The sequence below is a fragment of the Moschus berezovskii genome, chromosome 12, assembly GCF_049115385.1.
Source record: "Moschus berezovskii isolate FMDL1 chromosome 12, NW_MosBer_1.0, whole genome shotgun sequence".
Lineage (NCBI taxonomy): Eukaryota > Metazoa > Chordata > Mammalia > Artiodactyla > Moschidae > Moschus > Moschus berezovskii.
The window spans coordinates 12,964,139-12,977,129 of NC_142471.1; the positions used below are offsets into that span (position 1 = coordinate 12,964,139).

A 12,991-nucleotide genomic window follows, 5' to 3' on the forward strand; every position below is an offset into this window, starting at 1 on the left:
CGATCCCATGAACTGTAGCCTTCCAGGCTTCTCTGACAGCAGGATTCTCCAGGCAAGAATGCTGGAGTGGGTTAACATGCCCTTTCTCGCCACCCCCCCCGACTCTGGATGACATTGAAAACAATGTAGTTGAATATCTTCTCCTGTATCATCTGCTGCACATACTAGTTATTGTCTCCAAATGGAAGAATTAGAACCTAAGATATGTATTGTAGTGAAATAGTGTACTTGATTTTACCTACATTCTTAAGTCTAAATAAGAATAAAGTTTGTCATAAATTTCTTGTTAATTTCTGTGGTTTGTAGACAAACTTCTGTAGTGTTCAAAAGTATTCTTTAAGGTGGAAAGTGATCACATACTTTGGAGTCTGCTGCTCTGAAGTTACTCTATAGTGCATTCCTTGAGTACCTCTGTGGCCCTTTTTCTTATCTCAACTCCTGTCTGTTTGCCATGTTACTAATTTCCTGAGGATGTTAGAGGGCCCTGGCCTTTCCTTCTGCAGTGGCTTTATATTCATGAAGAACACAGTGTCACTCTTTATTCAATAGCTGTTCTTCCTCAGTGAAGCTCAAAACAGAAGTAGTTTTGTTTCTTATTTACATTAATCTATTGAGTGTGTACTTTAACCACAGTACTTGTATCATATTACTCCATAATTTTGGCCTTGGAGTACAGAGTGAAGCAGGGCAAAGTCTAATAGAGTTCTGCCAAGAGAATGCACTGGTCATAGCCAACACCCTCTTCCAGCAACACAAGAGAAGACTCTACACAAGGACATCACCAGATGGTCAACACCGAAATCAGATTGATTATATTCTTTGCAGCCAAAGATGGAGAAGCCCTATACCGTCAGCAAAAACAAGACCAGGAGCTGACTGTGGCTCAGATCATGAACTCCTTATTGCCAAATTCAGACTTAAATTGAAGAAAGTAGGGCAAACCACTAGAACATTCAGTTCAGTCCCTCAGTCATGTCCGAATCTTTGCAACCCTGTGAATCACAGCACGCCAGGCCTCCCTGTCCATCACCAACTCCCGGAGTTTACCCAAACTGAGGTTCATCAAGTCAGTAATGCCATCCAGCCATCTCATACTCTGTTGTCCCCTTCTCCTCCTGCCCTCAATAGCTCCCAGCATCAGGGGCTTTTCCAATGAGACAACTCTTCGCATGAGGTGGCCAAAATATTGGAGTTTCAGCTTCAGCATCAGTCCTTCCAATGAACACCCAGGATTGATCTCCGTTAGAATGGACTGGTTGGATCTCCTTGCAGTCCAAGGGACTCTCAAGAGTCTTCTCCAATACCGCAGTTCAAAAGCATCAATTCTTTGGCAGTCAGCTTTCTTCACAGTCCAACTCTCACATCCATACATTACCACGGGAAAAACCATAGCCTTGACCTTTGTTGGCAAAGTACTGTCTCTGCTTTTTAATATACTATCTAGGTTGGTCATAACTTTCCTTCCAAGGAGTAAGCGTCTTTTAATTTCATGGCTGCAGTCAGCATCTGCAGTGATTTTGGAGCCCAAAAAAATAGTCTGACACTGTTTCTACTGTTTCCCCATCTATTTCCCATGAAGTGATGGGACCAGATGCCATGATCTTAGATTTCTGAATGTTGAGCTTCAAGCCAACTATTTCACTCTCCCCTTTCACTTTCATCAAGAGGCTTTTTAGTTCCTCTTCACGTTCTACCATAAGGGTGGTGTCATCTGAATATCTGAGATCATTGATATTTCTCCCGGCAATCTCGATTCCAGCTTGTGCTTCTTCCAGCCCAGCATTTCTCGTGATGTACTCAGCATATAAGTTAAATAAGCAGGTGACAATATACAGCCTTGACATACTCCTTTTCCTATTTGGAACCAGTCTGTTGTTCCATGTCCAATTCTGACTGTTGCTTCTGGTATGACCTAAATCAAATCCGTTATGACTATACAGTGGAAGTGAGAAATACATTGAAGGGACTAGATCTGATAGTTTGCCTGATGAACTATGGACAGAGGTTCGTGACATTGTACAGGAGACAGGGATCAAGACCGTCCCCTTGGAAAAGAAATGCAAAAAAGCAAAATGGCTGTCTGAGAAGGCGTTACAAATCCCTGTGAAAAGAAGAGCCGCGAAAAGCAAAGGAGAAAAGGAAAGATATAAGCATCTGGATGCAGAGTTCCAAAGAATAGCAAGGAGAGATAAGAAAGCCTTCCTCAGCGATCAGTGCAAAGAAATAGAGGAAAACAATAGAATGGGAAAGACTAGAGATCTCTTCAAGAAAATCAGAGATACCAAAGGAATATTTCATGGAAAGCTGGGCTTGATAAAGGACAGAAATGGTATGGACCTAACAAAAGCAGAAGATATTAAGAAGAGGTGGCAAGAATACACATAAGAACTGTACAAAAAAGATCTTCACCACCTAGATAATCACGATGGTGTTATCACTCACACTAACCTAAAACCAGACATCCTGGAATGTGAAGTCAAGTGGTCCTTAGGAAGCATCACTATGAACAAAGCTAGTGGAAGTGATGGAATTCCAGTTGAGCTATTTCAGATCCTGAGAGAAGATGCTGTGAAAGTGCTGCACTCAATAGGTCAACAAATTTGGAAAACTCAGCAGTGGCCACAGGACTGCAAAAGGTCAGTTTTCATTCCAAACCCAAAGAAAGGCAATGCCAAAGAATGCTCAAACTACCGCACAATTGCACACATCTCGCACGCTAGTAAAATCATGCTCAAAATTCTCCAAGCCAGGCTTCAGCAATATGTGAACCGTGAACTTCCAGATGTTCAAGGAGGTTTTAGAAAAGGCAGAGGCACCAGAGATCAAATTGCCAACATCTGCTGGATCATGGAGAAAGCAAGAGAGTTTCAGAAAAACATCTATTTCTGCTTCATTGACTATGCCAAAGCCTTTGACTGTGTGGATCACAATAAACCGTGGAAAATTCTGAAAGAGATGGGAATACCAGACCACCTGACCTGCCTCTTGGGAAACATGTATGCAGGTCAGGAAGCAACAGTTAGAACTGGACATGGAACAACAGACTGGTTCCAAATAGGTAAAGGAGTATGTCAAGGTTGTATATTGTCACCCTGCTTGTTTAATTTATATGCAGAGTACATCATGAGAAATGCTGGGCTGGAGGCAGCACAAGCTGGAATCAAGTTTGCCGGGAGAAATATCAATAACCTCAGATATGCAGATGACACCACTCTTAGGGCAGAAAGTGAAGAAGAACTAAAGAGCCTCTTGATGAAAAAGAGTGGAAAAGTTGGCTTAAAGCTCAACATTCAGAAAACTTAAGTCGTGGCATCCGGTCCCATCACTTCATGGCAAATAGCTGGGGAAACAGTGGAAACAATGACTGACTTTATTTCTGGGCTCCAAAATCACTGCAGATGCTGATTGCAGCCAGGAAATTAAAAGACGCTTACTCCTTGGAAGGAAAGTTATGACCAACCTAGATAGCATATTAAAAAACAGAGACATTACTTTGCCAACCAAGGTCTGTCTAGTCAAGGCTATGGTTTTTCCCGTGGTCATGTATGGATGTGAGAGTTGGACTGTAAAGAAATCTGAGTGCTGAAGAATTGATACTTTTGAACTGCGGTATTGGAGAAGACTCTTGAGTGTCCCTTGGACTGCAAGGAGACCCAACCAGTCCATTCTAAAGGAGATCAGTCCTGGGTGTCATTGGTAGGATTGATTTTGAAGCTGAAACTCCAATACTTTGGCCACCTGATGCGAAATGCTGACTCATTGGAAAAGACCCTGATGCTGGGAAAGATTGAGGGCAGGAGGAAAAGGGGACGACAGAGGATGAGATGGTTGGATGGCATCACTGACTCAATGGACGTGGTTTTGGGTAGACTTCGAGAGTTGGTGATGGACATGGAGGCCTGGCATGCTGCGGTTCATGGGTCGCAAAGAGTCACACATGACTGAGCAACTGATCTGAACTGAACTGCATGTTTTCTTACCAGATTATATGCTTCTTGACTACAGAATGGTATTTGCTAATCTTAATATTTCCAAGAAGTAGAATAGTTCCAGAACCATTGTGGAAACTTGAGAGTTAATAATTAATGCAAATTGGTTTACAGAATATTTCTACTATGATTTCTCTTGTTTTCTCCGACTATAAAGCAAAAGGAACATTCTGCAAACCAGTTTGGTAATCTGTAAACAATAGTCATGGTAGGGATTTTCTTCCTAATCTTTTCCGTGTCATCTTAATTCTGAATATTTCAGATTGAACAGAAATTCCAGGGATCAGTATCCTTTAAGGATGTGACTGTGGGCTTCACCCAGGAGGAGTGGCAGCACCTGGACTCAACTCAAAGGTCCTTGTATAGAGATGTGATGCTGGAGAACTACAGGAACCTTGTCTCAGTGGGTAAGGTTGGTTTATTATGAAATTCTAAATGGCATTAAAAATTCTTTTAAACCCCAATCCTCAAGTACGGTTAGATTGAATTATTAGACCCTCATGGTGGGATTAATGCATTTACAAAAATAGGAGAAGAAAAGGGATCTTTTGGTGTTCTCCACCTTGTGAGGACACAGCAGAAGGGTAGCTATCTGCAAACAGGAAGAGAGGCCGCATCAGATTCTGACCATGCTGGCACCTTGATCTCTGGGTTCCCAGCTTCCAAACTATGAGAAGTAAATTTCTGTTTTTAAAGCCACCTGGTCTATGGTATTCTGTTACAACAGCCCAGACAGACTAAAGCGTAAAGTAATAATACATGCATGTGAGTATTATATCAGACCCTCTTTGTAGGGCTCATCTTGGCCACAAAGTTGTAACAAAAAAAGTCTTTTAATTAAGAAGCTTATGGACATCATGTGAAGTTTAATGATATTTAAGATTGGAATTCAAGACTCAATGTTTATAGGTCACTTTGGGCACCAGGAAGGTATTTGTGTTTGCTTCTCCAGTGAAATGTTCAATGGCATCTTCATTGAGCAGCTCTTAGAAGCTTCCTCCTCTTTCAGAGGCCCTGAAATCTAGGCCACCTGGTTCACATCATAAATTATTTCACTTTGACAGGGTATTGTATTACCAAACCAGAGGTGATCTTCAGGCTGGAGCAAGGAGAAGACCCATGGATATTGGAGGAAGAATTCCCAAGCCAAAGCTTCTCAGGTGAGTTAATGTGTATTGAACAAGTGAACATCAGGGAATTTATTATCTTCCTCAGATTAGTCCAGAGGTTGACAAATGTGAATTTTTTTTTTTTAAAGAATATCATTTTAGAGGTCCTAATACTTAGAAGTGACTTAGAAGTCTCCAGATACCACTCTTAAAAATGTTCTCCTTTTGACTCACTTTTTGAATATTTATCATTCTTAGATTTCCAGTAATCCAATTTTTGCCCACCTCATTTTATTGTTGCTTTCCTTGGTTACTCTGTTATTCTCAAAGCAGTTTCAGTTGCTCACCTTACAGCCTCCATTGCTCTGTATTCATGCTGTTATTAGCTATTCTTTCACACACATTTTTTTGACTCAAATAATTTTTGAGTACATACTGTACTCTTAAGAGCTGAGAGTATAGTAATGGAAAAATAATGCATCTTACTGAGTTATAGAAATAGTATTTTTAATGCCCACAGGTACCTGAAAAGATAGCATCACTAATCATCAGGGAAATGCAAATCAAAAGCACAGTGAGATATCACATCACACCAGTTGAAATGGCTGGCATCAAGAAGATAAGAGATAATAACGTGTTGGCAAGGATGTGTACACCATTGGTTAAGATGTAAATTTGTTCAGCCACTATGGAAAACAGTATGGAGGTTCCGCTAAAAATTTAGAACTAGAACACATTATCCCCCAGCATACTGAACATGTCATCCCACCTCCCGGACTCTGTTGTTTCAGATGAGAAGTCAAGTGTTAATCTTATTGGAGTTCCTTGTATGTTAATAGTTGTGTTACTCTTGTTGCTGTTAAAGTTTTGTCTTTTTTTCTTAAATATTTTTGCTATGATCCATCTCTGTTTATCCACTTGGAGTTCATCTTGTTGAATTTGCAGATTAATGTTTTTCTTTACATTTGCCAAACTTTTGCCATCATTTCATTGAATACTTTTTTTGCTCCTTGGTCTTTTTCCTTTCCTTCTGGTACTTGCATTATGAATGTTAATGCAGTTAGTGGTGTCCTTCACTTATATGAGGCTTTATTCTTTAGTTTTTCTCTCTCTGTTCCTTAGATTGCATTTTTTTGGTTGAGCTATCTTCACTTTCACTTAATTCTTCTTCCTGTAAACATCAATCTACTATTGAATCCTTCCAGTGGATTTCTGTTGCAGTTATTATAATTTTCAAATCTAGAATTTTTATTTGTCTCTTTATTCTTACTCTTTATGTGATGATCTGCCTTCATACTGATATTTACTTCCTTAAGCTTGGTAGTTTTTGAACATATTTATAATAGCTGCTGTAAGGTCTGCTAAGTCCCATATCTGGATCCTCTCACAGTTTCTGTTGTTTGCTGTTTGCCCAGTATAGGTGGAATTTTCCTGTTTCTTTGTATGTCTTATAATTTTAAAACAAATAGAAACTTGAGATAATATTTTTTACCTACTGTACTTAAATTGAATCAGTATGTTTTTTTTAAATCATAAAAAGCAAAAGTCCAGGACCAGATGACTTCACAGGTGAATACTATAAAATGATTCGATGTGACGAGTTGACTCACTGGAAAAGACTCTGATGCTGGGAAAGGTTGGGGGCGGGAGGAGAAGGGGACGACAGAGAATGAGATGGCTGGATGGCATCGCCGACTCTGTGGACATGAGTTTGAGTGTACTCCGGGAGCTGGTGATGGATAGGGAGGCCTGGCGTGCTGTGATTCATGGGGTCGCGGAGAGTCGGACACGACTGAGCGACTGAACTGAACTGAACTGAACACTTACCCTTCTCAAATGGTTGCAAAACATTATAGAGATATGTTTATTTCATTTGGTGCAGAATGCTTTTGACAAAATTCTACATCCATTTACAATAAAACTCTTAGCAGAGTGTGTATAGAAGGTCATACATGATAAAGCAACAGCTAACATCATTATTCAGTGTTAAGAAGCTAAAAGCATTTCCTCTAAGGTCAGGAACAACGCAGGGGTGCTCACTGTTAACACTTTTATTCAACATAGTATTGGAAGTCCTAGTCATAGCAGTCAGACAAAAAAAAGAAATACAAAGAATATAAATTGGAAAGGAAGAAGCACAACTATCATTGTTTGCAGATGACATAATACCATACATAGAAACTTCTAAAGGTGCTGCCAAAAAGCTATTAGAGCTCGTCAATGAATTTGGTAAAGTTGCAGGACACAAAATTATTATACAGAAATCTGTTGGATTTCTATGCACTAACAACAGGCTATCAAAAAGAGAAATTATGGAAGCGATCTCAGTGGCCGCTGGTCACCGTTGCCACCATCACCTCCCACCCTGTTCTCTTTCTGGTCGGGTCAGGCCCAACTGGCACCAGGCGTGCACGGCAGAGACTGAGGGAGAGAGAAAGAGGAGTGGAGGAGGAGGAAGAGGATTCAGGGAATAGTAGCTGGGGAGCCCTCCTGCGCCACAGGTGTTTATACCTGGAAATATTCATCTGAGCACTGCCTTCACTGTATCCTAAAATTTCCAAATACTTGGTAAAGATAGGAAAGCTTATCAAAGAAACCACAGGACTATTGTACAGTTTTGCTGTTTATCTTGATGCTCAGGTGAGGCAGAGCTTAGCTGATCTCTATTTCTTGATTGTTTACTTGAAGAATTCTGTTGTACAGAGCCTGACATCATCTGGGAGCCATAACAGGAACATGCATTTTCAGGTTTCAGTTGGAATGTTAGGTCCATGAATCAAGGCAAATTGGAAGTGGTCAAACAGGAGATGACAAGAGTGAACGTCAACATACTAGGAATCAGTGAACTAAAATGGACTGGAATGGGTGAATTTAACTCAGATGACCATTATATCTACTACTGTGGGCAGGAATCCCTTAGAAGAAATGGAGTAGCCATCATGGTCAACAAAAGAGTCCGAAACGCAGTACTTGGATGCAGTCTCAAAAACGACAGAATGATCTCTGTTCGTTTCCAAGGCAAACCATTCAATATTAAAATAATCCAAGTCTATACCCCAACCAGTAATGCTGAAGAAGCCGAAGTTGAATGGTTCTATGAAAACCTACAAGACCATTTAGAACTAACACCCAAAAAAGATGTCCTTTTCATTATAGGGGACTGGGAGCAAAAGTAGGAAGTCAAGAAACACCTGGGATAACAGCCAAATTTGGCCTTGGAGCACAGAATGAAGCAGGGCAAAGGCTAATAGAGTTTTGCCAAGAGAACGCATTGGTCATAGCAAACATCCTCTTCCAACAACACAAGAGAAGACTGTACACATGGACATCACCAGATGGTCAACACTGAAATCAGATTGTTTATATTCTTTGCAGCCAAAGATGGAGAAGCTGTATACAGTTAGCAAAAACAAGACCAGGAGCTGACTGTGGCTCAGATCATGAACTCCTTATTGTCAAATTCAGACTTAAATTGAAGAAAGTAGGGAAAACCACTAGACCATTCAGATATGACCTAAATCAAATCCCTTATGATTATACAGTGGAAGCAAGAAATAGATTTAAGGGACTAGATCTGATAGGTAGAGTGCCTGATGAACTCTGGACGGAGGTTCGTGACATTGTACAGGAGACAGAGACCAAGACCATCACCATGGAAAAGAAATGCAAAAAAGCAAAATGGCTATCTGAGGAGGCCTTACAAATAGCTGTGAAAAGAAGAGAAGTGAAAAGCAAAGGAGAAAAGGAAAGATATAAGCATCTGAATGCAGAGTTCCAAAGAATAGCAAGGAGAGATAAGAAAGCATTCCTCAGCGATCAATGCAAAGAAATAGAGGAAAACAACAGAATAGGAAAAACAAGAGATCTTTTCAAGAAAATTAGAGATATCAAGGGAACATTTCATGGAAAGATGGGCTCAATAAAGGACAGAAATGGTATGGACCTAACAGAAGCAGAAGATATTAAGAAGAGGTGGCAAGAAAACACAGAAGAACTATAAAAAAAGATCTTCACGACGAAGATAATCACGATGGCGTGATCACTAACCTGAAACCAGACCTCTTGGAATGTGAAATCAAGTGGGCCTTAGAAAGCATCAAGACAAACAAAGCTAGTGGTGGTGATGGAATTCCAATTGAGCTATTTCAAATCCTGAAAGATGATGCTGTGAAAGTGCTGCACTCAATATGCCAGCAAATTTGGAAAACTCAGCAGTGGCCAGAGGACTGGAAAAGGTCAGTCTTCACTCCAAACCCAAAGAAAGGTGATGCCAAAGAATGCTCACACTACCGCACAACTGCACTCATCTCACATGCTAGTAAAGTCATGCTCAAAATTCTCCAAGCCAGGCTTCAGCAATATGTGAACCATGAATTTCCAGATGTTCAAGCAGGTTTTAGAAAAGGCAGAGGCACCAGAGATTAAATTGCCAACATCTGCTGGATCATGGAGAAAGCAAGAGAGTTCCAGAAAAACATCTATTTCTGCTTCATTGACTATGCCAAAGCCTTGAACTTTGTGCATCACAATAAACTGTGGAAAATTCTGAAAGGGATGGGAATCCCAGACCACCTGACCTGCCTCTTGAGAAACCTGTATGCAGGTCAGGAAGCAACAGTTAGAACTGGACATGGAACAACAGACTGGTTCCAAATAGGAAAAGGAGTACGTCAAGGCTGTATATTGTCACCGTGCTTATTTAACTTATGTGCAGAGTACATCATGAGGAACGCTGGGCTGGGAGAAGCACAGGCTGAAATCACGATTGCCGGGAGAAATATCAGTAACCTCAGATATACAGATGATACCACCCTTATGGCAGAAAGTGAACAGGAACTCAAGAGACTCTTGATGAAAGTGAAAGAGGAGAGTGAAAAGTTTGGCTTAAAGGTCAACATTCAGAAAACGAAGATCATGGCATCTGGTCCCATCACTTCATGGGAAATAGATGGGGAAACAGTGGAAACTGTGTCAGACTTTATTTTTTTGGGCTCCAAAATCACTGTGGATGCTGATTGCAGCCATTAAATTAAAAGACGCTTACTCCTTGGAAGGAAAGTTATGACCAACCTAGATAGCATATGAAAAAGCAGAGACAGTAGTTTCCCAACCAAGGTCCGTCTAGTCAAGGCTATGGTTTTTCCCGTGGTCATGTATGGATGTGAGAGTTGGACTGTGAAGAAAGCTGATCGTCGAAGAATTGATGCTTTTGAACTGTGGTGTTGGAGAAGACCCTTGAGAGCCCCTTGGACTGCAAGGAGATCCAACCAGTCCATTCTAAAGGAGATCAATCCTGGGTGTTCATTGGAAGGACTGATGCAAAAGCTGAAACTCCAATACTTTGGCCACCTCATGCGACGAGTTGACTCACTGGAAAAGACTCTGATGCTGGGAGGGATTGGGGGTGGGAGGAGACGGGGACGGCAGAGAATGAGATGGCTGGATGGCATCACCGACTCGATCGACATGAGTTTGAGTGAACTCCAGGAGTTGGTGATGGACAGGGAGGCCAGGCGTGTTGTGATTCATGGGGTCGCAAAGAGTCGGACACGACTGAGTGACTGAACTGAACTGAAAGTTTTCCTGAAAGAGATCAAGCCCTGAGCCTTTGGAGTGGGAGCTGACTCCCAAGACCCTAGACTACCAGAGAACAAACCCTAGGGAGTATCAAATAGTAAGAACTCACAGAAAGGAAACCACTGGAATACAAGATCCGGTATCACCCAACCACCAGGAGCACCCTGTGCAAGACCCTTCATCTAAACAACCTACAAAACAAAAATACAAACCAAATCATCAGCAGCCAGGATTACCACCTCACTCAGCCTTGCCCATCAGAGGGAAAACAGACAAACAAAAACTCAGCACAAATCTCACCCTAGCTTACTCAAACCACCAGACCAGCCTTAGGAGGGCAGAAACCAAAAGGAAGAAAGAATTCAACCTTGAAGCCTAGGAAAAGAAGTCCTCAAACACAATAAGTTAAAATAATAATGAAAAGGCAGAGAACTGCTACACAAATGAAGTCCAAATAAATGAAGATAAAACAGGAAAACTATCTGAAAAAGAATTCAGAATAATAGTAAAGATGATAGAAAACCTTGAAAACAAAATGGAGAAATTACAAGAATCAATTAACAAAGACCTAGAAGAATTAAAGAATAAACATGCAGAGACAACACAATTACTGAAATTAAAAGTACCCTAGAAGGAATCAGTAGCAGAATATCTGAAACACAAGAATGAATCAGTGAGCTGGAAGATAAAATGGTAGAAATAACTTCTGAAGAGCAGAATAAAGTAAAAAAGAATGAAAAGAGCTGAGGACAGTCTCAGATACCTCTGGGACCTATCAAATGCACCAATATTCAAATTATAGGGGTTCCAGAAGAAGAGAAAAAGGAAGGGTATGAGAAATTTTTTGAAGAGATTATAGTTGAAAATTTCCCCAACATGGAAAAGGAAATAGTCAATCAAGTCCAAGAGGCACAAAGAGTCCAATACAGGATAAACCCAAGGAGAAACACTCCAAGACATATACTAATCAAACTAACAAAGACTAAACCCAAAGAAAGAATAGTAAAAGCAGCAAGGGAGAAGCAACAAGTAATATACAAGGGAAACCCCATACACTTAACAGCTGATCTTTCAGCAGAAACTCTGCAGGTCAGAAGGGAATGGCAGGGTATATTTAAAGTACAGAAAGGGAAAAATCTACATTCATGATTTCTGTACCCAGCAAAGATCTCATTCACAATTGATGCAGAAATAAAAAGCTTTTCAGAAAAGCAAAAGAGAATTCATTACCACCAAACCAGCTTTGCAACAAATGTTAAACAGACTTATATAGTCAAGAAATACAACAGAAGAAAAAAGATCTACAAAATCAACCCCAAACAATTAGAAAATGGCAATAGGAACATATCTATCAATAATTACTTTAAATGTAAATGGACTAAGTGCTCCAACCAAAAGACATAGACTGGCTGAATGTATAATAAAACAGACCCATATACATGCTGTCTAGAGGAAACCCACTTCAGACCTCAAGACACATACACACTGTAGGTGAGATCAGATCAGATCAGATCAGTCGCTCAGTCGTGTCCGACTCTCCGCGACCCCATGAATCACAGCACGCCAGGCCTCCCTGTCCATCACCAACTCCAGGAGTCCACTCAAACTCATGTCCACAGAGTCGGTGATGCCATCCAGCCATCTCATTCTCCGTTGTCCCCTTCTCCTCCCGCCCCCAACCTTTCCCAGCATCAGAGTCTTTTCCAGTGAGTCAACTCGTCGCATGAGGTGGCCAAAGTATTGCAGTTTCAGCTTTAGCATCAGAACCTCCAATGAACATCCAGGATTGATCTCCTTTAGAATAGACTGGATGGATACCTTGCAGTATAAGGGACTCTCAAGAGTCTTCTCCAACACCACAGTTCAAAAGCATCGATTCTTCGGCGATCAGCCTTCTTCACAGTCCAACTCTCACATCCATACATGACCACGGGAAAAACCATTGCCTTGACTAGACGGACCTTGGTTGGCAAAGTAATGTCTCTGCTTTTTAATATACTATCTAGGTTGGTCATAACTTTCCTTCCAAGGAGCAAGCGTCTTTTAATTTCATGGCTGCAGTCAGCATCTGCAGTGATTTTGGAGCCCCAAAAAATAAAGTCTGACACTGTTTCCACTGTTTTTCCATCTATTTCCCATGAAGTGATGGGACCAGATGCCATGATCTTTGTTTTCTGAATGTTGAGCTTCAAGCCAACCTTTTCACTCTCCTCTTTTACTTTCATCAAGAGGCTTTTGAGTTCCTCTTCACTTTCTGCCATAAGGGTGGTGTCATCTGCATATCTGAGGTTATTGATATTTCTCCCAGCAATCTTG

At 40.9% G+C, this 12,991-nt stretch overlaps 1 protein-coding gene across 1 annotated transcript in view; it reads left to right on the plus strand.

Annotated features, from left to right (window-relative positions):
• Window positions 1–12,991, plus strand: part of LOC129555839 (uncharacterized) — a 57,411-nt gene that overhangs the window by 19,420 nt on the left and 25,000 nt on the right. Inside the window, exons 3-4 of the mRNA XM_055425728.2 lie at window positions 4,252–4,396; window positions 5,054–5,149. Of these exons, the coding sequence (XP_055281703.2) occupies window positions 4,252–4,396; window positions 5,054–5,149 (241 nt within the window). The remainder of the gene's footprint in view (window positions 1–4,251; window positions 4,397–5,053; window positions 5,150–12,991) is intronic.